The sequence below is a fragment of the Lynx rufus genome, unplaced genomic scaffold, assembly GCF_022079265.1.
Source record: "Lynx rufus isolate CCGP_SWC_20201006 ecotype Redwood Valley unplaced genomic scaffold, mLynRuf1.p SCAF_9, whole genome shotgun sequence".
NCBI lineage: Eukaryota > Metazoa > Chordata > Mammalia > Carnivora > Felidae > Lynx > Lynx rufus.
The window spans coordinates 7057764-7084420 of record NW_025814897.1 but is presented as its reverse complement, the minus strand read 5'-3'; the positions used below and the strand labels follow the sequence as shown (position 1 = coordinate 7084420).

General features: G+C 39.4%; 2 protein-coding genes across 2 annotated transcripts in view; both read left to right on the top strand.

Annotated features, from left to right (window-relative positions):
* POGLUT3 (protein O-glucosyltransferase 3) overlaps positions 1-8444 on the top strand; it is a 28805-nt gene extending 20361 nt beyond the window's left edge. The window contains exons 5-8 of the mRNA XM_047071594.1: positions 496-692; positions 2492-2686; positions 4007-4111; positions 5977-8444. Coding sequence (XP_046927550.1) covers positions 496-692; positions 2492-2686; positions 4007-4111; positions 5977-6102 — 623 coding nt within the window. The 3' untranslated portion in view covers positions 6103-8444. The remainder of the gene's footprint in view (positions 1-495; positions 693-2491; positions 2687-4006; positions 4112-5976) is intronic.
* Positions 8445-9541: 1097 nt separating this feature from the next.
* Positions 9542-26657, top strand: part of CUNH11orf65 (chromosome unknown C11orf65 homolog) — a 61539-nt gene continuing 44423 nt past the window's right edge. Inside the window, exons 1-2 of the mRNA XM_047072432.1 lie at positions 9542-9596; positions 24475-24564. Coding sequence (XP_046928388.1) covers positions 24484-24564 — 81 coding nt within the window. The 5' untranslated portion in view covers positions 9542-9596; positions 24475-24483. The remainder of the gene's footprint in view (positions 9597-24474; positions 24565-26657) is intronic.

Genomic DNA, 26657 nt, shown 5'->3' with positions numbered 1-26657 from the left:
GGATTAAAGATGTGGGTGTTACCTAGTTATATAGTTTGTTCTGGTCACCCAGTCTAAGAACAAAAGCCTAGCTCATTTTTTATTGTGAAGCACAAAGGATGGAAGAAGCTAATGCCTGGGTGAGTGGCCAAGTCTCTGAATGTTTTTTGCTTTGAACTTGATCCAGCGTTATTTTGGATAACTCCTAAAGTCATACAACAGACACTCTAGCATTTGAGTGAGCTCTCACAGGTAGACAAATAGGAGAAATGAGAGAATTCTTTTATGTGATACAGCAGATAAAAGGGCTGTTTTTGAAAGTCTAAACTGGAAAGTATCTCAGGAAGGTACTCAATCCCCTATTTTCTGGAAACAGCACCTTACTTTAGAAGATGAGTTGATGATAAAAGAGCTTTAACATCTTAAATGACAATGGTATATTAAAGATGATTATGCCTACCATTTTTATAAATGTCAAACTCATAATCATATTTTTTTATGGCTTCAAACCTCTAGGGCCTTCCTGGATCAATAAAACAGAAAAAGCTTTCTTCAGAGGTAGAGATAGCCGAGAAGAGAGACTCCAGTTGGTACAGATGTCCAAGGAAAACCCAGAGCTCCTAGATGCAGGAATTACAGGATATTTCTTTTTCCAAGAGAAAGAAAAGGAGCTTGGAAAAGCTAAATTGATAGGTTTCTTTGATTTCTTTAAGGTATGCGTTTATGTCTTCCTGTATGAATATGAAGTGATAAACTTGCATTAAAAGTCTACCAAATCACTGGGTGGGCAGATTTCTCCAGTCTTTTGAGCTGGCACACCCACACTTTCTTACTTTCTCCCTTCCAAGAATAGGGAATTAGAGCATTCATTGTGGTCTCCTTTTTGGTATTTTTGTTTTTGTTGGTTCTGTCTACCCAATGGCCAGGACTGTATTTAATACTATAGTACGAGGATTAACCTGGGGTTTTGGGTGCATTTATTTATCTGTTTTTTTCTTGTTTAGACTTATTTTATAAGCTGGGACTATAAATACCTTTTACATAAAGTGATCTTAAATGCCTTTTGTAAACAGAAAGAGTATAAACTCCATATAAGTATGGAACTATGGTACGCGTCCTGCCTCTGCCATTAACTGTGGGACCTTCATCTCTTAGCGCCCCTAAACATGCAAGATGCCTGCCTTGCTCCTTCAGAGCACTGTCATGAGGCCCAAAGGATAGAGATGTGAACAGTATGACAGAATCTGACTGGCTAGAAAACTCTTTGGTACCAATTACTTAAGAAAAAATTAATTACCAAATCTGTGAGTACATCCTGTTCATATCGGTACGATAGAATGAAAAAAACATTGGATTTGAACTCAAAGAATAGAGGTTTATAAATTTATCTGAACACCAGTTTTCTCATTTGTAAAAAAAAAAAGAAGGTGGGGGGGGAGAGGTTATCATAATACGTGCTTCACATTATTATGATCAAGTGAGGTTTAATTCCTATGAAAAGTGATTTTGAAATGTAAACCAAGCCTTATTAATCCAGCAAATATGTAAACCGAGTACATATTGTGTCGCAAGCCATCACACTAGTCCATGAACTTCTCCACATTTCTATGTGTTCAACTCTAAAATTGAGCTTTCTGGAGGTAACACTTTCCTTTTTCATACTTATGTAGGTATAAGGAACAAGGGAAATTAGGTATACATGAAAGTGTAAATTGTTACCAGAAGTCAGTTTTAATAAACCTAGAAAATAAAAAAATTTTTTTTCTAATGTTTATTTATTTCTGAGAGAGACAGGGTGCAAGTGGGAGAGAGGGAGACACAGAATCAGAAGCAGCCTCCAGGTTCTGAGCTGTCAGTACAGAGCCTGACCTGGGGCTCGATCTCATGAGCCATGAGATCATGACCTGAGCCGAAATCTGACGCTTAACCGAGTAAGCCACCCAGGCACCCCAAACATAGAACTTTTGAAACATTTTCTTCCCTGGTCACAGAAATCTGAATCCCCATTACATAAAGTGGAAAAAGGTACTTCTAATTCCTAAATTATTTCCAAAAACTATTGATTATCTTATCCTTAAATACGTTATATTTCTTTTTTTTTAAGATTTTCTTTTTGAGAGAAAAAGAACGAGTGGGAGAGGGGCAGAGAGAGGGAAAGAAAGAATCCTAAGCAGGCTCTGTGCTATCAGTGCAGAGCCCGATGGGGGCCTCGAACTCACGAACTGTGAGATCATGACCTGAGCCAGATCAAGAGTTGGATGCTTAACCGACTGAGCCACCCAGACACCCCATTGCATTGTATTTCCTAAAATCGATGTGCTAAAGGCTGCTTATGATTTTAATACAAAGAGAAAATGTGAATTACAAAATGAAGTGTATAACTTTTAAACAGTGAAATTGGAACATGGAAAATAACTGCTTTATATTTAGTATTATGGTGTTGATGACAATCAGAAGTGAAGCAAATGGCTGTTAAATTTCTTCTTTGTTTATGTTTGTTTTAATCTTTTAGTACAAGTATCAAGTGAATGTGGATGGGACTGTGGCTGCGTATAGATATCCGTACCTCATGCTGGGTGACAGTCTGGTTCTGAAGCAGGACTCAACATACTATGAACATTTCTATATGGCACTAAAGCCTTGGAAACATTATGTCCCAATTAAAAGAAATCTTAGTGATTTACTAGAGAAAATTAAGTGGGCCAAGGTACGCTTTCTGGAGTTTTAATTTCTTGAGGTGATAACACACTTACCAATGTTATTTACATGAGTTCCATCATGATGCAATTTACCTTGACATAATTTAGTCAGAGAAATGTTATTTTCTGGAACTTTTGTTTCCTTGAAATAGCTAAAGAATCAACATTGAGGTCATTTTAATACCCTTTATCAACATTTTTGAGGATTTTTAGAAGAGTTGGAAGTCCAATGTTATATGGAATGTATATATTATATAGAATATAACAGTGTTATATAGAATATAGATTTTTCTGAAGGAATCACTATTCATGCATACACACACTAATCAAGCAAAAACACACCGAATGCAAATCGCTGATTGAAAATCCCAGGGTTAGAGTGCTTTATGCACAAGAAGACATTAAAAGCAATTACGATGCTCTTTTCTTGTTCCCAGTTAGGAAAAAGGCACAATCGATGCATGCTATACAACATCCCAAGAATTACAAGTTTTCCATAAAATATGATTTGTTTTCATATTTTTTAAAGAAAAAGTATTAAAAAGCTGTTCTGTTTTATTATGAAGCTCTAGAAATTTACCCTTTCGTTATAAGATTTTGTTCTAAGTTTCTGAGAAGCAGTGTTTGGGTATGCAAATAAGTGGGTGCCCGAGGCAGAATCATTTTTGTGACCTTTAATAAAAAGTAAGGATTGCTTACCAGTGGCTTTTCCTGTGGGCAGCAGAGTAGAATATTAGCTATTTTCCAAAAGTATAATTAGGAATGCTGAGTGTTCCTGGTAATGAAGGAACAGCCTGCTGGTACCAATCGCCGAATTTACTATTACAGCAGTAAGATAGACTTTCACAGGTACTGCTTGGTAACAACTTTGGGGCTCTGACTGCAAATTAAAATGGAGCTCTTAAGAGATGTTAGAACATAAAAAGTGATTCATTCTACTCCAGTTTGCATTTTAATACCAAGCAGAGAGGCTAGGATGTGGGAACAGAGGATGAGCCCTAAATGTCCTCGGGAGCCAAGAGACACAAGAGAAGCTGCATGTTGGGTGAAGGTATGGGGCGGGAGGGGGTGGGGGGAGCTTCTGAGCCAGTGGAACAGGGTCCAAACACGTGTGACCATTGCTGTGTAACAGATGTCTAGCAAAGTACCTTGTCTATTTTTCAGAGCCTCGTTCTGAGGCTGTTTTCATCCTGTTCCGGGTCTTCCATGCTGTCCATTTAACCCAACATCGGCCCTGCTTCACACTCACCAGTAGCCTTCTTTGGGAGGGTGGGTGGTCACAGGAGTACTTTTCATTTATCGTGTGGTTGTTTTTTTAAACCTTTCAGGAAAATGATGAAGAAGCCAAGAAGATTGCCAAAGAAGGGCAGCTGAGCGCCAGGGACCTGCTGCAGCCACACCGGCTTTACTGCTACTATTACAGAGTATTCCGGGTGAGTGCCCTCGAACCGTCCTGCCCGGGGTGGGGGGTGGGGGGGCGCGGGGAGGGGAGCATCCTCAGACCCCATGCTGGGCCTGGGTGCCTCACTTCTTCATAGGGTTCTGAGAGTCAGTCCACGGAACTCTGGCCAAGCCGAGCACCAGCCCGCAGAAAGACAGGATCAGTGCTAAGTCTTTTTGTGGCCCCTGTATTTTTATCTCCACTCGGTGTTATGAAAAACAGTGCACCGAGCCCTTCCAAATCTAGATGAAAAGCTTCCCCTACCTTGGCAGTGCTTTTATTAAGTGCCTTATGGAATTCCTAGTTTAGGTATTTTCTGAACCTTAGAAGATATCTTGCCTCCTCTAGAAAGTAAGGGGGTTGGACTGGAGATCATGAACATCTCTTTCGGCTCAACGTGTCTGCCTCTTTGTTCTTACCACTTAAGATTCATCCTTTTGGTATCACGGTATAGGATGGAAAGCCAATATTTAGCTTGCTGTAAAAAACAAACAAGTGAAATGCATTTATTACATTTTTTTTAATGTTTTATTTATTTTTGGAGAAAGAGAGAGACAGAGTGCCAGTGGGAGAGGGAGACACAGAATTGAAAGCAGGCTCTAGGCTCTGAGCTGTCAGCACAGAGCCCAACGTGAGCTCGAACCCACAAACCGTGAGATCATGAACTGAGCCAAAGTCAGACCCGTAACCGACTGAGCCACCCCGGCACCCCAAAATGAAATATATTTCTAATGGTTCTAACACCTTAGGCCTAAAATACGGAAATGCAAGGATTGGTTCTTTGAGTACCTATCTTGTGTTTTTACACAGTAAAATCTCACCAGGAAGAAAAAAAAAAGAGAAATAATACTTCTGTTTTTAACTTAAACTTTTTCTGTGGGCAGAAGAAAAGTACATTTCTTCAGATGCTGGGGGATATTGTTCTCTCGTAGAAAAATTAAAATGATAAATTACACTATTTACTAAAAGTAGCCTTTCCCTTAAATGAGTCGTGCACCCTCTGTTGGTCTACCTGTAACTTGAATAGTAGGGGTTTTTCACCCTAAATTATTAAGTTGGTTCCTGTACTCGTGTCAGTATTTTTTGGGGTTGGGCCCCCCACCAGGAATGTCCAGCTCATCGTATATGGAACCACTGAACTGGAAGTCTAATTTTTAGGAATATTTCAGTCAGTGGCCAAGTAGGAGGACACCACGCAGGTCTGTAGCCAAAACATATGTGGCCGTGAGCCTAAAGGGAAGGGTGTGTGGGACCGCCAACTTTATTTTGAGATACATAACATCTTTGTTGATTTGAGTGTTCAACACATTTAATTATTCATTCATCAGTGGAGGGTAAATGCCAAGAGGTGCTGTTATTTCAAATGGGGATGCCTGGCTTGACCTCCTTTTGTGGAGGCTTCCTACGTCCACAGAAAATTATAGATTGGGGTTCCTTGTTAGATTACGAAATATTGCACTTAGTACCCGTAACAACTGAAGTTGGGACTGGAATAAACCAGACCTTTGGTTGTAGTCTCAAGATACACAGCACTAGGGCGCCTGGGTGGCTCAGTCGGTTAAGCGTCGGACTTCAGCTCCGGTCATGATCTCACAGTTCTTGAGTTTGAGCCCCTCCTGGGGCTCTGTGCTGGCAGCTCGGAGCCTGGAGCCGGCTTCAGATTCTGTGTCTCCCTGCCCCTCTGCCCCTCCCTCGCTGGTGCTCTGTCTCCCAAAAACGAATAAACGTTAAAAGAAAGAAATTTTTTCTAAAGATACACAGCCGCTAGGAGGGATGGCGTGAGTGGGGTAGGGAGGGAGGATCCAGTGGGATGACGTGGGGACTAATCTCTGAGTTGCCTTCACACGCACATTCCAGGAATATGCGGAGCGCCAGTCCAGCAAACCGGAAATACGCGACGGAATGGAACTTGTTGCTCAGCCTGGTGATGACACGTCCGTGTGCCAGTGCCACCGGGAAAGACCTTCCAGAGAAGAGCTGTAAGTCAGCTCACATTCACAGCCCTGCGTGTGTGGCCGGGGAGTTGCCTGCAAGCGTTCAGATCATTCAGGTAGAGGCCACCCTGTGTCGAGCGCAGTTCAGGAGACTTAACGTGCATGGATAGAGCAGTAGGAGAGCCAGCATTACATGTGTCTTTAAGTGTTATTTTCTTTTGTGTAAAAACCGCTATCATCGGCATCAGTTTGTTTTTTTAAAAAGAAAACTTGCGGGTCATAGTAGATAGGCTTGCCCAAATATCACTCTCTAGGAAACTGTTGGCGCCATATTTCTTGGTGTGTTCCTGCCCCTTGTTCACTTTCCCTCCTCCTCTTCCAGTTATGAGGAAGAAATGCTTGTGCAGGGTCCTTCCGTCTCATTGCGTAATTTCTTCTCCTGCAGGCTGCTTTTGGCATTCAGTAATGGCAAGCCTCCTCCTGGAAGGTCTGATAAGAACAGTTAAGGGAGGAGCGGATGGTTCCCTTATTAAAGGTAGCTTGGAGACTAGGGAGGCAGTATTGTCTTAAAGCTCACTTGGATCTTTTTAGCTAAGTTTTACCGAAGCCTGGGACAAAATTAAGGAGAAATTGTGTCGTAAGCTAGTAATTTCCAATCTACCTGGGTGGGACACCCAGCAAGGACAACACGGTTATTAAAGTACATGAGAACATCCTATGGGAACCATTCATTATCTATCTATTGAATAGAGGGAAGATAACGATAGTCAGGTGGGGATCTTTACTTTTTTTTTTAATCTATAAAAGGATACTTGAAAACATCTGCCAGAAGCAACAGTAATAAGCCTGGTATTTTGGGAATTCACTAATATGCTGACAAGAAAGGCAAACATCCTGAATGCATCCTTGCTGTTTGCAGTGGTTTTGCACTGCTAAGAGAAAAACTTTGAAATTTCCTTCGCCCTTTTTGGACGGGGTCAAGACTTAAGACTTAACGCCCAGAACTTCGTTACACACTCCTTGTAAAACCACCCATCCAAGAGTCATTGGTCATGTCACTAATGAGCACTTCCCCAAAGCAAGAGCTATCTACCCTCCCAATCTAAAAATATTGACTCCTCTCATTGAAATATTTACTTAATCTGGAAAGCACTGTAATGTAACCACTTTAAAGTAGTCATATCTTTTTCTGAAGGTCAATAAGAACACAGAATTGTGTAACTAGACAAAAGCAAAACCATATTTAAGAGCAGTGTAACCAAAGCCAAGTACCCAAGGAAAACCAATACCCACCAGTTGTTCCCAAGTACACGGTCACAGGGCAAGCTGTACTGGGACCATAACCTAATGAATCCATGTCCTGTATATATTGTACCCCGAGTTTGGGGTTTGTCAAGGCCGAGATTATGGAAAGAAAATTTGCCCTCCCTCATACCTCCCTGCCCACCAACCCCTGCTCCTTCCTTGTGGCTGATGGCATCTTGTTCAAAACATCTTAAATTTTTTAAATATCTATCACCAGCTGCCAAACAAGACTGAGAGTGAAAAGTGAACTGAGATACATCAGGCAGCCTCTGAGCGTGGAACAGAGAGGATGTATTTAAGAAATTAAGTGGAGCCCTCAAAGTTAGCTTAAATGGTTTTCTGGTTTGTGGACATGAATATAACCTAATAAAGTAGTTTTACTAAAACCATGATTTTTCCCTTCGAATTCACACATTACCCACATAATCCATTAGTCATTTTTAATACTTCAACTTTCATTTAAAAAATCTGATATTTCAAAGAAGAGGACTGTAAGGATGTGCAAGTAAATATAGTAAGTGCATTTGTCTAAATAAGCTGCCAGGGTATTTGTTGCAGCACTGTTTTTATTAGTAAAATGTTGGAAACACCTTGAATAGCTTTCATGAAGGAACTGGCCAAATAGATAATGATATACAAAGGAATATAATACAACCATTAAAAAGAATGAAGTATCTCTAAACATACTATCATGAAAGATTTCCATTACAGTATTCAGTGGAAAAAGTAAGTTACAGAACAGCATGTATAATGTGAAACCATGAATGTAAAAAACAAAAATATGTTTGTATGGTTGAAAGTTTGGAAAGATTTTATTTACCAATATCTGAAGGGACGGAGAGAAGGGAATTTTTACTTTTTGCTATATACCTGTCTATGATATTTGTTTTTACTGCAAGTATGAATTAGACTATAAAATAAAGAAAAATGTAAACCTAGGAAAAGACTGTAAGTGCACAAAAGATATATATAAGAAAATGGATATTTATATTTTCCATTATGCTGTTTTTAAGTCTACTATGTCTAGAATTTTGTATCATGGGACATATTTTATACACTTTTAAATAAAATAAATTTTCTAAATAATATTTTGAAAAAGACAACTTTTGTTTTGAAGAAAGTGGGGCGCCTGGGTGGCTCAGTCAGTTAAGCGACGACTTAGGCTCAGGTCAAGAGTTATCAGAGCCCTGCCTTGGGCTCTGTGCTGACAGCTGGGAGCCTGGAGCCTGTTTCAGATTCTGTCTCCCTCTCTCTCTTCCCCTCACCCCTTCTCTCTCTCCCTCTCCCTCTCCCTCTCTCAAAAATAAGTAAATATTAAAAAAAAAAAGATTGTAACAACCTATAGCCCTGGTATTTCTGCAACTGGGTTGGTCTAATTATAATTTTATTGTGTCTTTATGAGTGAGTGAACCCAAATTTATATCACCACCACTCAGTCCCTAGTGGGATTTCCCTAATATTAGGGGGAAAGAAATTTGTGCTTGACACCATTATTTTTCTGATTCCAGGTTAAAATAACAAGAAGTGCAATGTCTTAGTTTAGGTCGTCATTATACTGGTTTAGTTGTTATACTGGTTTAGTAAGTTATACACGACTTACTGTAGTGATCACTTAGCAATAAATGTATACACGTACGAAATCATGTTGTACACCTGAAACTAATGTATATGTCAATTATACCTCAATTTAAAAAATAAAACAGGTTTAGGATTTACCAGCTAAAGAGCTTACATTTAGAAATCTCATTAGATTACAAACACGTGTCACTTTTTGATCCTGAGCACTAGATGCCAAATCGCTATAAGGATCAGTTTTCTTATTTACAAATGAATAAATGACTTACATATGAAAGCTTTTGTGTATTTCTCCCACATCCTTAAAGCCCTTGGAGGCAGTGACCAGGCTTTATAATAAGTTTAGCCCCAAATCGCGGAAATACACTGTGGTTTCCCTTTCAAAATGCTTTGCCTCAAAGCCTTTAACAATCGCAACGAGAACTAACAGGTTCAACTAGCCTCACATTTTTTTCGTTTTTGGATACGCGGAAGACGGAGGCGCAGCCGGGGGGTGGTGGAGGAGGGAAGCTCGGCGCTGAGGGGCGGGGCCTTGGGGGGCGGGGCCGAGGGATAGACCGGGGCGGGGCCTTGAAACCGGCCAGAACGGAAGTAGAGGTGCGTAGCTTCCGTTTGCAGTGCTAACTAGAAGTCCTGCGGAGCCTGGTACAGCGGCGTAGAAAGGTGAAGGGAAGGTTGTACCCCCACCGTGTGTGCCCATGTCACAGCTGGTCTCTCGTCTCTGTACCCTCTGTTCTAAGACCACCCTTGTCCAGCGCCCTAAAGCCCCCCCTCCCCCCGCGCTTCAGTTCCGCTCCCCAGCCGACCCCCGTGAAAACGTTTGGTCTCCTTGGAGCCCCCCCATCCCCGGGCCTCCAGCCTCCGGTTTCCAGCGCTGCCCACGATTGAGCCCTGCGTCCTCGGCTCGGCCTCGGGGAACTCGCGCGGCCCTGGCTGACGCGGCTCCTGTTCGGCCTACAGCCTCACGGTCCCCGATCCTCGCCCCTCCGCGGAGACGCGGTTTCGTCTCCCTGGAGGCCGGGGGCGAAGTACTTGTTAACCCGCCTCACCTTTTTTCCGTTATACCCGTGAAATGGTTTTCGTTATGTAGAGATGGAAGAGCGTCTGCCCTCCTCCGCCCTCGGCAGAAAGCACAGGAAAAAAGGAAGAGCGAGATTACAAAACTGAGAAAGGTCCTGAAACACCTTGGTTTATTCATTAAAAACAAGATAGGAGGTTCCGATCCCAGCAAATTAACTTTAGTACTCTTTCCCAGCTTTTAAAGTAAGTGGAACTGAGAATTCAGAGATTTATCTTGTAGGCTTTTTCTCATGAAGATAAAAGACTAGTGGAGCCATAATCGATTTAATAAAAATTGTCACCGAGTTGGGGTAGACAAAAACCTTCCATTTCTGAATCTGTAATTGGAAGCTGGTGTAGTAAATTCCTTCATTACTTGAGCAGTGGTTTTATAGTACTTTCTAGTGTCTTACAATGTATGCAGTGTTTTCACGTTGGTGCATTTGTTTAGAGCCTCATAGTAACCCTGTGAAAGCAGTATCACTTTTTATCTAAGGCCACCAGCTGTCCCTACCCCCTTTCGTGACTCTTAAACCTCCTCCAAAGACTTTTTGCCACCCTTCAGTTTATCCTTTTTGCACTTAAAATTTCTCCCTCACTATGGGATCATACCTAATAACATTTTAATATGCTTTAATGTCCTATTAAAAAAAAAACAAAAACAAAAACCACCCTGGGAATCCATTCCTGCCCACCAGCTGTTGCTCTGTATCTGCTTTTTTTTTTTTCTTCAATGTTTTTATTTATTTTTTAGAGAGACAGACTGAGTCGAGCAGGGGAGGGGCAGAGAGAGGGGAAAACAGAATATGAAGCAGGCTCCAGGCTCTGAGCTGTCAGCACAGAGCCCAACATGGGCTTGAACCCATGAACCATGAGATCATGACCCAAGCCAAAGTCAGACACTCAGCCGACTGAGCCACCCAAGCGCCCCTGTAGCTTCTTGACAGAATTCTAAGCACTTGTTACTGTACCTGCTGTCTGGATTTGGCCTCTTCCTCCACCCAATCCCTGGCCTTCTTCCTTGCTACTCAGCTGAAAACAGTACTTCTCAAGGTTACCAGCGACTTTATCTGGCCAAATCTAGTTCTTTATTCTTAATTTACTTGACCCTTCAGCATTTGATGCAGTTGAGCATGTTCCCTTCCTTGAAATATGTGGGATATCATCACTCCTCTCTGGTGTGACTGGTTTCCGAATCATGTTAATTACAAGTACTGGAAGATACTGTGTCAGTATTTTGTGCTATTCCTGATGTAATGGTGACCTATACAACACGTTTATAAATTTAGTGTCCGTTAACATTTTCAATACCACTTTGTTAAATCTAGACAACCAGCAGAACAGTAAATCAAGTCCTGGTTTATAGTTCTTGTCAGTTTCTGTGATGAAAATAGCCTGGCCATGACCAATTTTGAGACAGCGAAATGACCCCAGGTATTGGGAAGACGTGTGGTAGTGCACCATGACATTATTTACACATATACCGATAGACAACATATGGAGACTAGTAGTTCTCAACTACAGGTGGTTTTGCTCCCCAGGGGACATTTGGCAGTTTCTGGAGACATTTTCGGTTGTCACAACTGTGCTTCCATCGTCTGGTGGGTAGAGTACAGAGATTGTGCTCAACATCCTACCACATACAGGACAAGGCCCACAACAGAGAATCCAGCCAAAGTTGTCAGTAATGCCGCTGCAGTGAACGTAAATAACCTCAAGAAATAAACAGTAAAATGTAGTGTAGGAAAGGAAAAAACTTTTTCTCTACTATTTTAAGTTTTAAAATTGAGACCCGCACATTAAACTGACAAAAGACAGATTGACCAGAGAAACATTTTATTTGATGTTAATATTTCAATTTTACATGCAAATGGGGGTCTCACAGAAAAGGAATTAAAAACCCAAAGAGGACGTTAGACCCAGGGATTTATATACCATTTTAACAAAGAGTTATGAAGGGAGTTTGGATTTATAGAGGTAGTAAATTGTGGGAAGGTAAATATATTGGAGAAACTATTAAAAGGTAGGGGTTATTTTAGTTAGATTTGTAAAGACCTGTGTCAGTGTCAACTTTTTGTGTCTGGTGATGGTTAGTTTTCTCCTATTGGGATGGGAAAGCAGAGAGGCAACACCTTTGCAAAGGCAAATTTGGGTCCTGCTTTTAAATTTTTTTTTTCAACGTTTATTTATTTTTGGGACTGCGAGAGACAGAGCATGAACGGGGGAGGGGCAGAGAGAGAGGGAGACACAGAATCGGAAACAGGCTCCAGGCTCCGAGCCATCAGCCCAGAGCCCGACGCGGGGCTCGAACTCACAGACCGCGAGATCGTGACCTGGCTGAAGTCGGACGCTTAACCGACTGCGCCACCCAGGCGCCCCTGGGTCCTGCTTTTAAACAGGTGGGAAGGATACAGAGATTTTCCTGCCTCTGTTCTTTCTAGATTGCCTTCAGCTCTAAATAATTCTTACGCAGGGGCACCTGGGTGGGTCAAGTCCGTTAAGCGTCTGACTTGGGTTCAGGTCATGATGTCACAGTTCATGGGTTTGAGCCCTGCGTCAGGCTCTGTGCTGACAGCTCACAGCCTGGATCCCGCTTCAGAGTCTTTGTCTCCCTCTCTCTGTCCCTCCCCGACTCACACTCTGTCTCTTCTCTCTCTCTTTCAAAAACAATAAACGTTAAAAAATTAAATAGTCCTTGTGCCCGAGTGGCATGTTTTCAGGTGGTGTATTACGGTCCCCTGTAATAGTAAGATCACTGGTGGGGGATACATTTTGAGTATTAGTTAACTTTATTGTACTCTAAGTTTAAATAATCTTTAGTAGTCCCTGTATTTAAAAACCAGCTCACAAAATTCCTGAGCATTTAAATTTTGGTTCCATGCAGCCAGTACAAGCTGTGGTGCCCTGGACAGTAGTTGATAAACCAGTCGTTGATAGTCCACTTCCCAGCTGATGATAGTGCGGCTCCTGGTACCTCTCTCGCCTCCCCCCCCACCCCCAACGTCTGCCTCTTCTCAAAGCTCCAGCAATACTGCTTGCTTGCTTTCAGCCACTTGAACACACCAAGCTCTTTTATCTCAGGGCGTTTTTATCTTCTCTGCCTAGAACAGTCTCCTGCAACTGTCCTGCCTCTTTGCATCTTGAAAATTAACGTCTTCTTTTTTTTTTTTTTTTTAATTTTTTTTTTCAACGTTTATTTATTTTTGGGACAGAGAGAGACAGAGCATGAACGGGGGAGGGGCAGAGAGAGAGGGAGACACAGAATCGGAAACAGGCTCCAGGCTCCGAGCCATCAGCCCAGAGCCCGACGCGGGGCTCGAACTCACGGACCGCGAGATCGTGACCTGGCTGAAGTCGGACGCTTAACCGACTGCGCCACCCAGGCGCCCCAACGTCTTCTTAATAGAGGGGCCTTCCCTGACTACTTGTGCCAACATAGCCCTGATCATTTTTCATCCCACTATTCTGTCTTTATTGCACGTGCATTTCCTTGAGTTTTTACCTCCATATTTTAAATAACATGTTAGTCTACTTGTTTTGTATTTGTTGTAAGATTTTATTTTTAACTAATCTCTATACCCAACATGGGGATCAAACTCCCAACCCTGAGATCTAGAGTTTCATGCTCTACTGACTGAACCAGCCAAGTGCCCCTGCTCTTGGTGTCTTTTCTTTATTTTTCTGGTTTGTTTATTTTTGAGAGAAGGCGGGAGAGGCGCTGAGAGGCGGGGACAGGGGATCCAAAGTGGGCTCTGAGGTAACAGCAGAGAGTCTGATGCAGGGCTCGAACTCACAAACTGTGAGATCGTGACCTGAGCCAAAGTTGGATGCTTAACCCACGTGCCCCTTGGTGCCTTTTAGATTTAGTTATTATCTGGTAACTCCCTGTTGCAAACCTCTTGGACCGAAGTGCCACAACACACATATTTATGCATACTCATCCTCTGCCCTCATCTTCCTGATTAAAAACACAACAAGAATCCTGCCATCATACTAGGTAGGCTTAAGAAATTTTAATTGCATACAATATAAGCTTGAGTTGTTCCAAAGTCAGCCTGCTTTGGAGACAGGAGCCAGTCGCCAATCATGTGATAATTCAAATTCATACTATCACGGGTGGTATTATCGTAGGCTATATAATTATGGGGTATTACTGTTGTAATGCCAGTAGAGTTAATACTAATATTTACATAGTTATGACTGTATAATTACTCATGGCAGAGCCAGAGCGATAGCTTAGTTTTTTAGTTTCCTTTTGCCCCAGTTGGAGAGATACTTAAGAAAACACAAGACAGGTGATGTTGCTCCTCTGGTGTAACCCTCCACAGCCACCCGTCACACTTAAAATTCTCACTTTCCAGGATTCAAGGTCCTGTAGGACCTGTGATCCCACTCCTCCTCTGCCTTTATCTCCCACGTCTTCTCTGTCTCTGGCCACAGTCACACTGGCCTTCGTCCTGTCCCACCTTCCTGTTTTCAGTGCCTTCACTCCTGCTGTTCTGTCTACGGAGTTCTTGGGGTGTGAGAATGACCCCCTCCATTTCATTCAGCTTTGTGCTCAAGCCAGTAACAAATTAATATGTAGAACTTTTAGCCTTCTTTATCATCCGTTGTATAATTCACTTCAATATTTATTCAAAACAGTTTTTTTTTTAATTTTTTTTTTCAACGTTTATTTATTTTTGGGACAGAGAGAGACAGAGCATGAACGGGGGAGGGGCAGAGAGAGAGGGAGACACAGAATCGGAAACAGGCTCCAGGCTCCGAGCCATCAGCCCAGAGCCTGACGCGGGGCTCGAACTCACGGACCGCGAGATCGTGACCTGGCTGAAGTCGGACGCTTAACCGACTGCGCCACCCAGGCGCCCCCAAAACAGTTTTTAATGGCTGCATGCTATAAATGAAATGTTAAGATCTGCCCCAGATTCCCAACACCCACCCTACTAAACCCCATCCAAACAAGGGGACTGAAGTACCAGTAAGAACTCAAGCAAGATTAAGAGCAAGATATATATAGATATAGATAGATAGGTATCTTATATATATCTTATATATCTGTATATCTATATATATCTTATATATACATATATCTTAATTGTTATGTATATGTTGATATATCAGACACCACTTGCAAGGATCATAGATGTATAGAAATATGTATCAGGTATTGATATATAGATGCCAGTTTTTAGAAAGTTAAGCAGACACTATTTTAAAAAAAATTTTTTTAATGTTTGTTTATCTTAGAGCAACCGAGTGCAAGTTGGGGAGGGACAGAGAGACATGGAGACACAGAATCCGAAGCAGGCTTCAGGCTCTGAGCTGTCAGCACAGAGCCCGATGCGGGGCTCCAACTCCCAAACCGTGAGATCATTACAAACCGTGAGATCATGACCTGAGCCAAAGTCTGACGCTTGACCAGCTGAGCCACCCAGGCACCCCTGTGAGTCCCCATATTTTACAGATGAGAAAACTGAAGCTCAAATTAGCTCTATGAGATCAGTACTGTGAGTCCCCTTATTTTACAGATGAGGAAGCTGAAGCTGGAATAAGTTAAATAACTTACACAAGATCACACAACTGAGTATGAGGTGGAATTTTTTTTAGGATTCAAACCCCAGTTTATCCTACTTTAGACCCATAGACTTAACCTATATCCCTCTGCCGCCTATATTGTTAAAACTATTTGAAGAGAAAAAATTCAGACACTTTTGCACAGAGCACTTTGTCCCTACCCTAAAAATGTCAATTTTTAAAACTCCGTAATAGTCAGGAAGAAAACATTTCCTGTTTTAAGCTTACAAAAAAAAAAAAAAAGAGAGAGAGAGAGAGAAAATAACCAATTAAAATATATAGATTTTTTTCTTTAATTTTTCCTATAAATGGCATATCCTTTAGAGAATTTTTATGTTTGGTCTTTGTCTCTTTAAATACAATACACGTGGGGCGCCTGGGTGGCGCAGTCGGTTAAGCGTCCAACTTCAGCCAGGTCACGATCTCGCGGTCCGTGAGTTCGAGCCCCGCGTCAGGCTCTGGGCTGATGGCTCGGAGCCTGGAGCCTGTTTCCGATTCTGTGTCTCCCTCTCTCTCTGCCCCTCCCCCGTTCATGCTCTGTCTCTCTCTGTCCCAAAAATAAATAAAAACGTTGAAAGAAAAAAAAAATTAAATACAATACACGTAAAAAAAATAATAAAATAAATAAATACACGTATTGATGTCTGTTATGTATTTAAATACTTAAGGGGTTTGGGATTTATAAATCCTTATAACTCTCACATTTCACAAGTAAGTAGAAGTTGAGAATTTAAAATTTTGAGTAAAATTTATTCCCTTAGGTGAGACTCTGATAAAGCATCTCACAACCACACTGCTGTTAAAAAGGTAGTGAATAACATTATTTATACTGTGAAGTATTAATAACAGAGATTAAGTAAAACCCAATGTTCTCCCTGTGTTCAGTGCCGTGCTTTGTTTTTTCCTTTATATTTGACTATTGCAGCGTTGTATCCTTTATAATGTAAACTCACAGAATTGTGACACTTGAAAGTGCTGTTGGAGTTAATTTATTGCAGTGCTTTGATTTTACAGTTTATGAAACTGAAGCTTAAAGATGTTGAGCTGTTCGTCTCCGGTTCTGTTAGGTAACAGTGTGAACGGAAACTAATCCACACCTGCAGGCTTTTTCAGTAGTCTTCCTCCTGTGGTTATGTGTATGAAAACTGCCACAAACAGGGGCTTACTTGCAAAGCTTATGTATAGCTTGCATTTCCTCTCTGTGTGCCGCCAACAAGTAGAACTGTAAATCGTTTATATAACCTAGGCAAACAAGATTCTTGCATTACACTTCTCTGATAACACTGGAGTAATATTAGAACAGTTTCATTATTTGACCTGATCAGTCATTCAGTTTTGAATGACATCCTTTTTAGGGTAATAAATGCTTAAAAGGATTGAGCATACTACAGCTTTATTTTAGGTGTGATAAAATATGCATCTTAACCACTTTTAGGTGTACAGCTCAGTGGTATTGAATACATTCATGATGTGCAGCCATCGCCACCATCCATCTCCATAACTCTTCATTTTATAAAACTGAAACACAATGCCCATTAAAGGATAACCACCCTGTACCCCTTCTGTGCCACTGGGAACCACCGTCTACTTACTGTCTCTATGATTTTGACTACTATAACTATCTTGTACAGGTAAAATCATACAATATTTGTCTTTTTATGACTGGTTTTAATTAGCATAACATCCTCAAGCTTTATCCATGTTGCAGCCCATGTCAGATTTCCATTCTTTTAATGGCCGAATAATATGCCATTGTATGTCAATACCACATTTTGTTTGCTCTCCATCGATGGACGCTCAGGTCGCTTCTGTGTTTAGCTGTTGTGAATAACGCTGCTATGGACTTAGGTGTACAAATATCTCTTTGAGACCCTCCTTTCAATTCTTTTAGGTTTATGCCCACAAATGAAATTGCTAGATCATATGGTAAACTTATTTTTAGTTTTTTGAAGGATTGCCATATCCTTTTCCACAGGGTTGCAGCATTTTATATTCCTGTCAGCAGTGCGCACAAGTGCCCATTTCTCCACACCTTTGCCAACATTTCTTTCTGGTTTTGTTTTGTTTTGTTTTGTTTTGTTTTGTTTTGTTTTGTTTTTTTGATAGGCACCATCCTACTGGGTACGAGGCAGTATCTCATGATAGTTTTTATGTGCATTTCCCTAATGATTAATGATGTTAAGCGTGTTTTTGTGGTGATTATTGGCTGTTTATGTATGATATTTGGAGAAATATCTGTATTGTCCATTTTTTAATCAGATCGTTGGTTCTTTTGTTGTTGGGAGTTCTCTGGGAGTTACTCTGGATAATAAGCCCTTATCAGATACATGGTTTGCAAATATCTTCTCCTACTCTGTGAGTTGCCTTTATATTCTGTTGATGGTGTCTTTGGAATAGAATTTTGATGTATAGAATTTTACTTTTTCATGAAGTCTCGTTTGTCTATTTTTACTTTCGTTGCTTATTCCTTTGGTGTCATACCCAAGAAGTCATCACCAAATCCAATGTTTTAGGGCTTTTGCCCTGTTGTTTTCTAAGCAGTTTATGGTTTTAGGTGTTACATTTAAGACTTTGATCCATTTTGAGTTAATTTTTGTATGTGGTGCTGGAAAAGAGTGTAACTCCATTCTTTTACACCTGAGTATCCAGTTTTCTCAACACTGTTTGTTGAGAAGATTGCTCTTCCTCCATGGAATGGTTTTGGCACCTGTCAAAAATCATTTGACGTGTATGTAAAGGTTTATTTCTGGGATGTCTATTCAGTTTGTGTGTTTGGCTTTAAGCCAGTGTCACATTGTTCTGAGTACTGCAGTTGTGTAATAAGTTCTGAAATTAGGAAGTGTGTGTCCTCCAGCTTCTTTCTTTTTCAAGCTTGTTTTGGCTATTCTGGATCCCTTGAGATTCCGTCTAAATTTTGAAGTGGGCTTTTGTATTTCTGCAAAAAAAAAAAAAAAAAAAAAAAAAGAAAAGAAAAGTCACTGGAATTGTGTTAGGGATTGCATTCAATCTGCAGGTCACTTTGCATAGTATTGACATCTTAAAAATATTGTCTTCCAAACCATGAACATGAGATGGTATTTCCATTTATGTCTCTTTAATTTCATCTAACATTGTTTTATAGTTTTCATTGTACAAGTCTTTCACCTCCTTGATGAAATTAATTCCTAAATATTTTATTCTATTTGATGCCTATGTATGTGTGTGTGTGTATGTGTATATATATATATACACACACACACACATATATATATGCACACATATATATGTATATATATACATATATGATTATTTTGTAATTTCTTTTTCAAATTGTTTATTGTTATTATAGAGAAGTACAACTGATTTATGTGGTGACTTCATATCCTGCTGCTTGCTGAATTCATTTTTTAGTTCTAAAGGTTTTTTTGTGGAACAATTAGATTTTATACTTTTAAGATCATATTATCCAGAATAGATAGTTTTACTTCTTCCTTTCCCATTTGAGTGACTTCTGTTTCTTTTTCTTGTCTAATTGTTTAGACTGGACCTTCCGGTACTATGTTGAATAGAGGTGGTGAACATAGACAACTTTGTCCTGTTCCAGGTGTTATAGACAAAATTTTCAGTCTTTTCACTGAGTATCGGGTTTACTGTGGGATTTTCATAAAAGGTTTTTATTATATTGAGGCAGTTTTCTTCTATTCCTAGTTTATTGAGGGCTTTCATGAAAGGGTGTTGAATTTTGTCAAATGCTTTTTTTTTTTTTTTTGCATCAATTGAGATGATCACGATCTGTTAAAGTTTTGTGTATTACATTGATTGATAGTTGTATATGGAACCACCCTTGAATTCCAGGAGTAAATACAGTTTGTTTATGGTGTGTAATCTGTTTAATATACTGCTAAGTTTGGTTTGGTAGTATTTTGTTCAGGATTTTTGCATCAATGTTCGTAGGAATGTTGGTGTGTGGTTTTCTTGTAGTATTTGTCTACCTTTGTATCAGGGTAATGCTGACCTCATAGAACAAGCTAGAGAGTGTTTCCTTCTCTTCAGTTTTTTTGGAAAAGTTTAATAAGGATTGGTAATAGTTCCTTAAATGTTTGGTATAATTCACAGTGAAGCCATCAGGTCCAGGGCTTTTATTTGTTGGGAGATTTTTGATTATTGATTCAATCTCCTTATTCTAGTTATAGATTTAATCAGATGTTCTGTTTCTTTGGGATTTAGTCTTGGTAGGTTTTGTATTTTTAGGAATTTGTCCGTTTCATGAAGTTATATCAAGCACAGCTATAAACTGTGACTAGTTGTTCATAGTACTGTTATTGTTTCTTTCATTTCTGCAGAATAAGTAGTAATGTCCTCACTCTCATTCCTGAATTACTAGAAGTAAATTTCTTCTCTATCTAGCTAAAGGTTTGCTAATTATGTCGATCTTTTCAAAGAATCAGCTTTGGTTTCATTGGTTTACTCTATTTTTCTGTTTTCTGTTTGTTTTTATCTCTTGTTCTAATCTTTCTTCAGCTAGCTTTGGGTTTAGTTTATTCTTTTACTAGTTCTGTAAGTTTTAGTTAAATTGTTGATTTGAGCTGTAAGCTTTCCTCTTAACACTACTTTCACTGCTTTCTATAAGTTTTGGTATGTTGTGTTTTAGTTTTCATTTTCCTAATTTCCCATGTGATTTTTTCTTTGATCCATTGATTGTTTAGGAGTATGATGTTTAATTTCCACAAATGTGTAAAATTTCCAGTTTCACCTGTTACTGACTTATAACTTCAAAAGAAGTATATTTCTTTTGAAATATATTGAGATGTAATATGTTGAGGCCTAAGGTATGGTCTATTCTGGAAAATGTCCATTGTATACTTGAGAAAAATGTGAATGCTGCTGTTATTTGGTAGAATGTTCTGTATTTGCTAGATCAAGTTGATTTATTGTGTTTTTCAAGTCCTCTGTTTCCTTGTTTACCTTCTGTCTGGTTGTTCTACCATTATTGAGAGTGGGGTATTGACGTCTCCAACAATTATGGAAAAGCTATAATACAAACATATATATAATATTATAGATATATATAGATAATATAGAAAAGCTATCTAGAGAGACATGTATCTGTGGCATATAAATGTCTAGTCTTCCTTTCAATTCTGTCATTTTTTGCTTCTTATATTTTGCTGGTCTTTTACTAGATACATAAATGTTTATAATTGTTATTTTTTCTTATTGTGTTGAACCTCTTGTTAATGTATAATATCTTTTGTCTATTATAAACTTTTTTGATTTAAAGTCTATTTTGTCTGATATTAAGATAGCCACCTGTCCTCTCTTTTTGGCTACTATGTGCATGGAATATCTTTTTCAGTCTTTTCACTTTCAATCTATGTGTGTCTTTGAATCTAAAGTGAGTCTGTTTTAGATAGCATATAGTTTTGTGTTTTTATCCATTCTGCAAATCTCTGTATTTTGAATAGAGAGTTTAAACCGTTTACATTTAAAGTAATTACTGATAAGGAGGACCTTACTTATGTCATTTTGCTATTTGTTTTCTTTATGATTTATGACTTCTCTGTTGATCATTTTCTGCCTTATTGTATTCTTTTGTGTTCAGCTGATTTGTTTATAGTGAAACATTTAAATTCATTTCTCATTTCCTTTTGTGTATATTCTATACCTGTTTCCTTTGTGGTTACCATGGAGATTACATCTAACATCCTAAAGTTATAGCACTCCATTGTGAATTTATGCCAGTTTAACTTCAGTGCCATACAAAACCTCCTCTTTTACACCTCTATCCCAACTCCTTTCAGTTGTTGTTATCACAAAATTACACCTTTATACATTGTATGCCCCAAAACATAATCTAATAGTTATTTTAAATATACTTGTCTCTTAAATTACATAGAAAACAGTATGTGAAATTACAAACCAAAGTTACAATAATACTATTTTTAGACTAATAATTTTTTAAAATATATTGTTCTCTTAAATCGTGTATAAAACAAAAACTTTAGTTACAAACCATTGTTACAGTAACACTGGCTTTTATAACTATCCATATATTTACCTTTATCGAAACTTCTGTTTCTTTATACAATTTTGGGTTACTGTCAAGTGTCCTTCATTTTTCCCTGTAGGACTCTCTTGAGCATTTCTTGCAGGGCAGGTCTAGTGGCAATGAACTTTTACAGCTTTTGTTTATCTTCAGTATCTTAATTTCTCCCTTACTCTTGAAGGACAGTTTCGCTAGACACAGGATTCTTGCCTGATAGTTTTTTTTCATTGAGAAGTTTGAATATATTGGCCCACTGCCTTCTGGCCTCCAAAGTTTCTGATGAGAAATCTGTTAACATATTAAAAATTCTTTGTATGTGATGAATTTTTTCTCTCTTGCTATTTTCAAGAGTTTATCTTTGGCTTTCAAAAGTTTAATTATAATGTGTCTTGGTGAGGATGTATCTTTTAGTCCATCTTAATTGGAGTTTGTTGAGCTTCTGGGATGTTTATATTTATGTTTTTCATGAAATTTGGCATTTTTCGGGTGCCTGGGTGGCTCAGTTGGTTGAGTGTCCGACTTCAGCTCAGGTCATGATCTCGGAGTCTATGAGTTCGAGCCACGCGTCGGGCTCTGTGCTGACAGCTCAGAGCCTAGAGCCTGCTTCGGATTCTGTGCCTCCCTCTCTCTCTCTGCCCCTCCCCCGCTCATGCTCTGTCTCTCTTTCTCTCTGTCAAAAATAAATAAACATTTAAAAAAATTAAGTTTGGCGTTTTTCAGCCAGTATTCCTTGAGATACTCTCTCCTCCCCCTTCTCCTTCTCTTTTCCTTCTGGGACTCCCACAGCATGCATGTTGGTCTGCTTACTGGTGTACCATAGGTCTCTTAAGCTCTGCTTACTTTTCTTTCATCTTTTTTCTTTCTGTTTCTCAGACTTGACAATTTCCATTGTTTATCTTCAAGTAATCTTCAAGAATCAAGGCTGGTTACTTTCTTCTGCCTGCTCAACTCTGCCTTTGAATCCCACTAATGAATTGTTCCTTTCAGTTATTCTACTTTTCAGCTTCAGAGTTTCTGTTTGGTCTTTTTTTAGTTTTTGTCTCTTTATTGATATTTCCATTTTGTGCATCATTTCTTGAATTTCTCCACATCTTGCTTTAGTTTTTGAGCATCTTTAAGACATTGGTGTTCAGGTCTTTGTCTAGTAGATCTGCCATCAGGTCTTTTTCAGGGTCAGTTTCTATTGATTTTTTAATTTCCTTTGAATGAGACATAATTTTGTGTCTCTTTATATGCCTTATAATTTTGTATTGAAAACTGGATATTTCAGTTTAATAATGCAGGAACTCTGGAAATCAGATTCTTTCCCTTCGCCTGAGTTTACTCTGTGTGTGTGTGTGTGTGTGTGTGTGTGTGTGTGTGTGTTTAATTGTTATAGGCTACAAGGATCAGTCAAGGATCAGTTTGAACTGTAAACTTAAGGTCTTCTCAGTTCTTTTGTGAGTCTGTATCTTTCTCTGGAAATGACTGATCCCTTCTCAGTTTTCTCCATATGTGTTGTTATTTTTGTCCTCATTTTTAATATCTGGCTCCCCTAAGGGGAAAGAACAACAATGTAGAGGGAAGGAAAAACCCTTTAAGTTCCCTGGAAGTTGCCAGATGGGAAGGGCTTGCAACAACGGTGGGGGGGTGAAGGTGCATCACCAAAGGCTGCCTGCCTGTTCGTCTACACCTGTGTGATCGGAAGCAGCAACCAACAATCAGAGCACAGATCTCCTGGATTGGAGGACAGAGTCCCTTTTTGTCCACCCTGGCTCCCACAAGTGTGCAAGCTGTTCCAGAAACATGTACACAGCTGCCTGCTGCTGGGGCTGCGGTGAGGGAATGGGTAGCTGCTACTGGGCTAAGAGCAGAAATTGACTGGAGTTAACCACAAGTTACCCCCCAAGCCTTCCCCTGGAAGTTGCAAGCCTTCAATAGACACCAGAGTTCTAAAATAGTTACGTTAGATTCTGCCAGCACAGTTGTCTAGAAGTGGAGACAGATTCCTGGTGCTTCCTAGTCCACTTTCTTCCCAGGATCCTCTCTGTCTACTGCAGCTTTTTAAAGGACTCATAAACTGTAATGTGTTTTTGACTTCCCTATTACTTATTTCTTCACAGTATTAATAAAAATTATGGGTAGAACTGGTGATTTTGTTTTGTCTTACTAGTCACCTCTTTTTCTGACAATTTAATGCATGATTGACTAGTCAGCATATTTACAAAGAAGGAAAAATCCTATAATCATCTCTAATTCTAGGTTAGGGGCCTGGGTAAGTTTTGGGGTGAAACTCTGTCACTGTACATGTTGAATAAGAACAATTTATTTGAAGTCATTGAATGGGGCCGTGAAAGGTCATGGATTTTCAACACTAGCTGCCTTGGGTTTAATACTGGCTTTGTTAATCACTATTTGACCATAGGCCTTGAAGTGCAATCTCTATGTCTCTAGCACCAGCATACTGGTAAAATCTACTATGCAAGGTTGTTGTTTAAATTAGAACTGGGTGGCTCAGTTGGTTAAGCATCCAGCTTCAGATCAGGTCATGATCTCACGGTTCGTGGGTTTGAGCCCCACAAGAGGCTCTGTGCTGACAGTATGGAGCCTGCTTGAAATTCTCTGTATCCCTCTCTTTGTATCCCTTCCCCTCTCTCTCTCTCAGAAATAAATAAACATTTTTAAAAATAATTAAATAAATTAGAAAAAAGAAACAAATTGGAACATATAAGGCAATCAATAGTAGGTAACAGTTTTTATTTTTTATTATAATTATCTTGATACCACATCTCATCTTTATTATTTCATTTATTCAACTTTCTATTTAACTTTTCGTGAGTTCTAGTGAGTTTCACATTGGAGTTTATAAAGAAATTTTAGATACACACTTTTTGCTTATTTTAGGACTTTCAAATGCCTTGGGAACAGGAATCAGAACTTACAAAGAGGGATAAAGCTGCCAGAGTCATTCAGAGGGCCTGGAAACGTTTTCTTGTGAGTTTGTTTCATTGTTTTGTAATCTTATTGTGATATAATTTATATAGCCTAAGGTTCACCTGTTGAAAGTGTATAATTCAATAATATTTAGTATATTTACAGATTGGTGTACCCCCTTTGCTTTAAAAGCACCCATTTTTTAGAAGTTCAGAAAGTTAACATTAATTAATCATTCCATTAGCCTCGTAAATCCTTACTGAGCTCCCGGTTAGGGTCAGGCACTCTGAAAATAACTATGATCAGTGAAAGTATCACGAATAGGATCCTTTGGCTTTTACCTCTAAAACTATTTCTTGACTCAGCAATCAGGTTTCTGAGAAAGTGTTAGGGATACATTCATTCACTCATTAAATAGTTATCGAGTACTTGACTCTTGAAGACTTAAAGTTTAATAATAAACTGTATCTGAGTTAATATACTTTGTCATGCTATAGTCTGGGTAGAGCTGGTCTCATTGGTGGAGGGAATATTCCAGGTTGACTGACCTGGTTGAGTGAGAGCCAATAACTAAAATGACTTCACTCTTTCTTCTGTGTTTGTAGCAACACTGTCTGCGCCTGATAATTATACGTGAAGTGAGATGGCTCTGTTTCTAACACACGATCCGTTAATCGAGTCTTACAAAATAGCTTCCATTATGTGTTTCTTTTGTCTCTTTCAAGCCATAAAACCCCTAACTCTTGATCTCCAATACTAAAATAATAATTTCCTTAAAAATTTTTTTAATGCTTTTTTTTTAAATTTTTTTTTTTTAATGTTTATTCTTGAGACAGAGACAGAGCATCAACAGGGGAGGGGCAGAGAGAGAGGGAGACACAGAATCGGAGACAGGTGATTGGGGCACCTGGGTGGCTAAGTCGGTTAATCATCTGACTTTGGCTCAGGTCATGATCTCACGGTTTCTGAGTTCAAGCCCTGCATCATGCTCTGCTGATGCTCAGAGCCTGCTTGGGATTCTCTCTCCCTCTCTCTCTCTCTCTCTCTCTGCCCCTCCTCTGCTCTCTCTCTCTTCCTCTCAAAATAAATAAAAACATAAAAATTTTTTAAAAATTATTTTAATATTTATTCATTTTTGAGAGGCAGAGGCAGAGTATGCATAGGAGAGGAGTAGAGAGAGGGAGACACAGAATCTGAAGCAGGCTCCAGGCTCTGGGCTGTCAGCACAGAGCCCAACACGGGGCTGGAACCCATGAACTGTGAGGTCATGACCTAAGCTGAGTCAGACGCTTAACCAACTGAGCCACACAGGTGCCCCTAAAATTTCTTTCTTAAAATTGTGATCAATTTAGATAAGATCTGTATGTTGAAAGGATTAAAGCGGGTTGTATTTGGAGATAAAATGGTGTCCCATGCAATAGAAGGTGTGACTGAGCAGTTGGATTTAAAAAGTGGTTAGAAACTGAAAAAAAGCAACCATGAAAGCCATGGTTCAAATCCTAGGATAATTTAAATAGTTCTAAGACCCAAAGAGAAAACATTTGATCTTAAATCTCGATATATTCTTTTTCAAGTGGCTCAGAGGAGGATTTCTAAATAAGGATGCTTAATTTTAACATATTACTTGGCCCAGTAAGTGAGTAATTTGCATAGTCAAACTACTGTAAATGAAGGTATTTTCTTTTGTGTGAATATTTTAAGTCAAAATAATGTGTATACTTCTTTCAGTAAAATAATATAGAAGAACTTACAAATAAAAGCACATCTTTTACCCCTCCTATTCTTCTCTACCCTCATACTCTAAAGGGAAGCACTTTGAACTACTTTTTGTTTTAGATGTTCTGGTAGTTATTTCTGTTTCTATATAACATGCTTGTGTCATTATTTTTTATTTGCCAACTTCAGAAGTGACCTGTTGATTTTCTGCAAAGATAATTGAGAGCTTATCTTACTTACCTGTTACACAGCCCTGCCAGTACCATATGTAATGATTTTTTAGTTCTTCTATTTGTTACCTTAATTTTTGTTTAAGTTTATTTATTTTGTGAGACAAATGGGGTAAGAGGCAGAGAGAGAGGGAGGGGCAGAGAGAGAGAATCCCAAGCAGGCTGTGAGCTGTCAGCACAGAGGGGGACATGTTGCTCAAACTAACA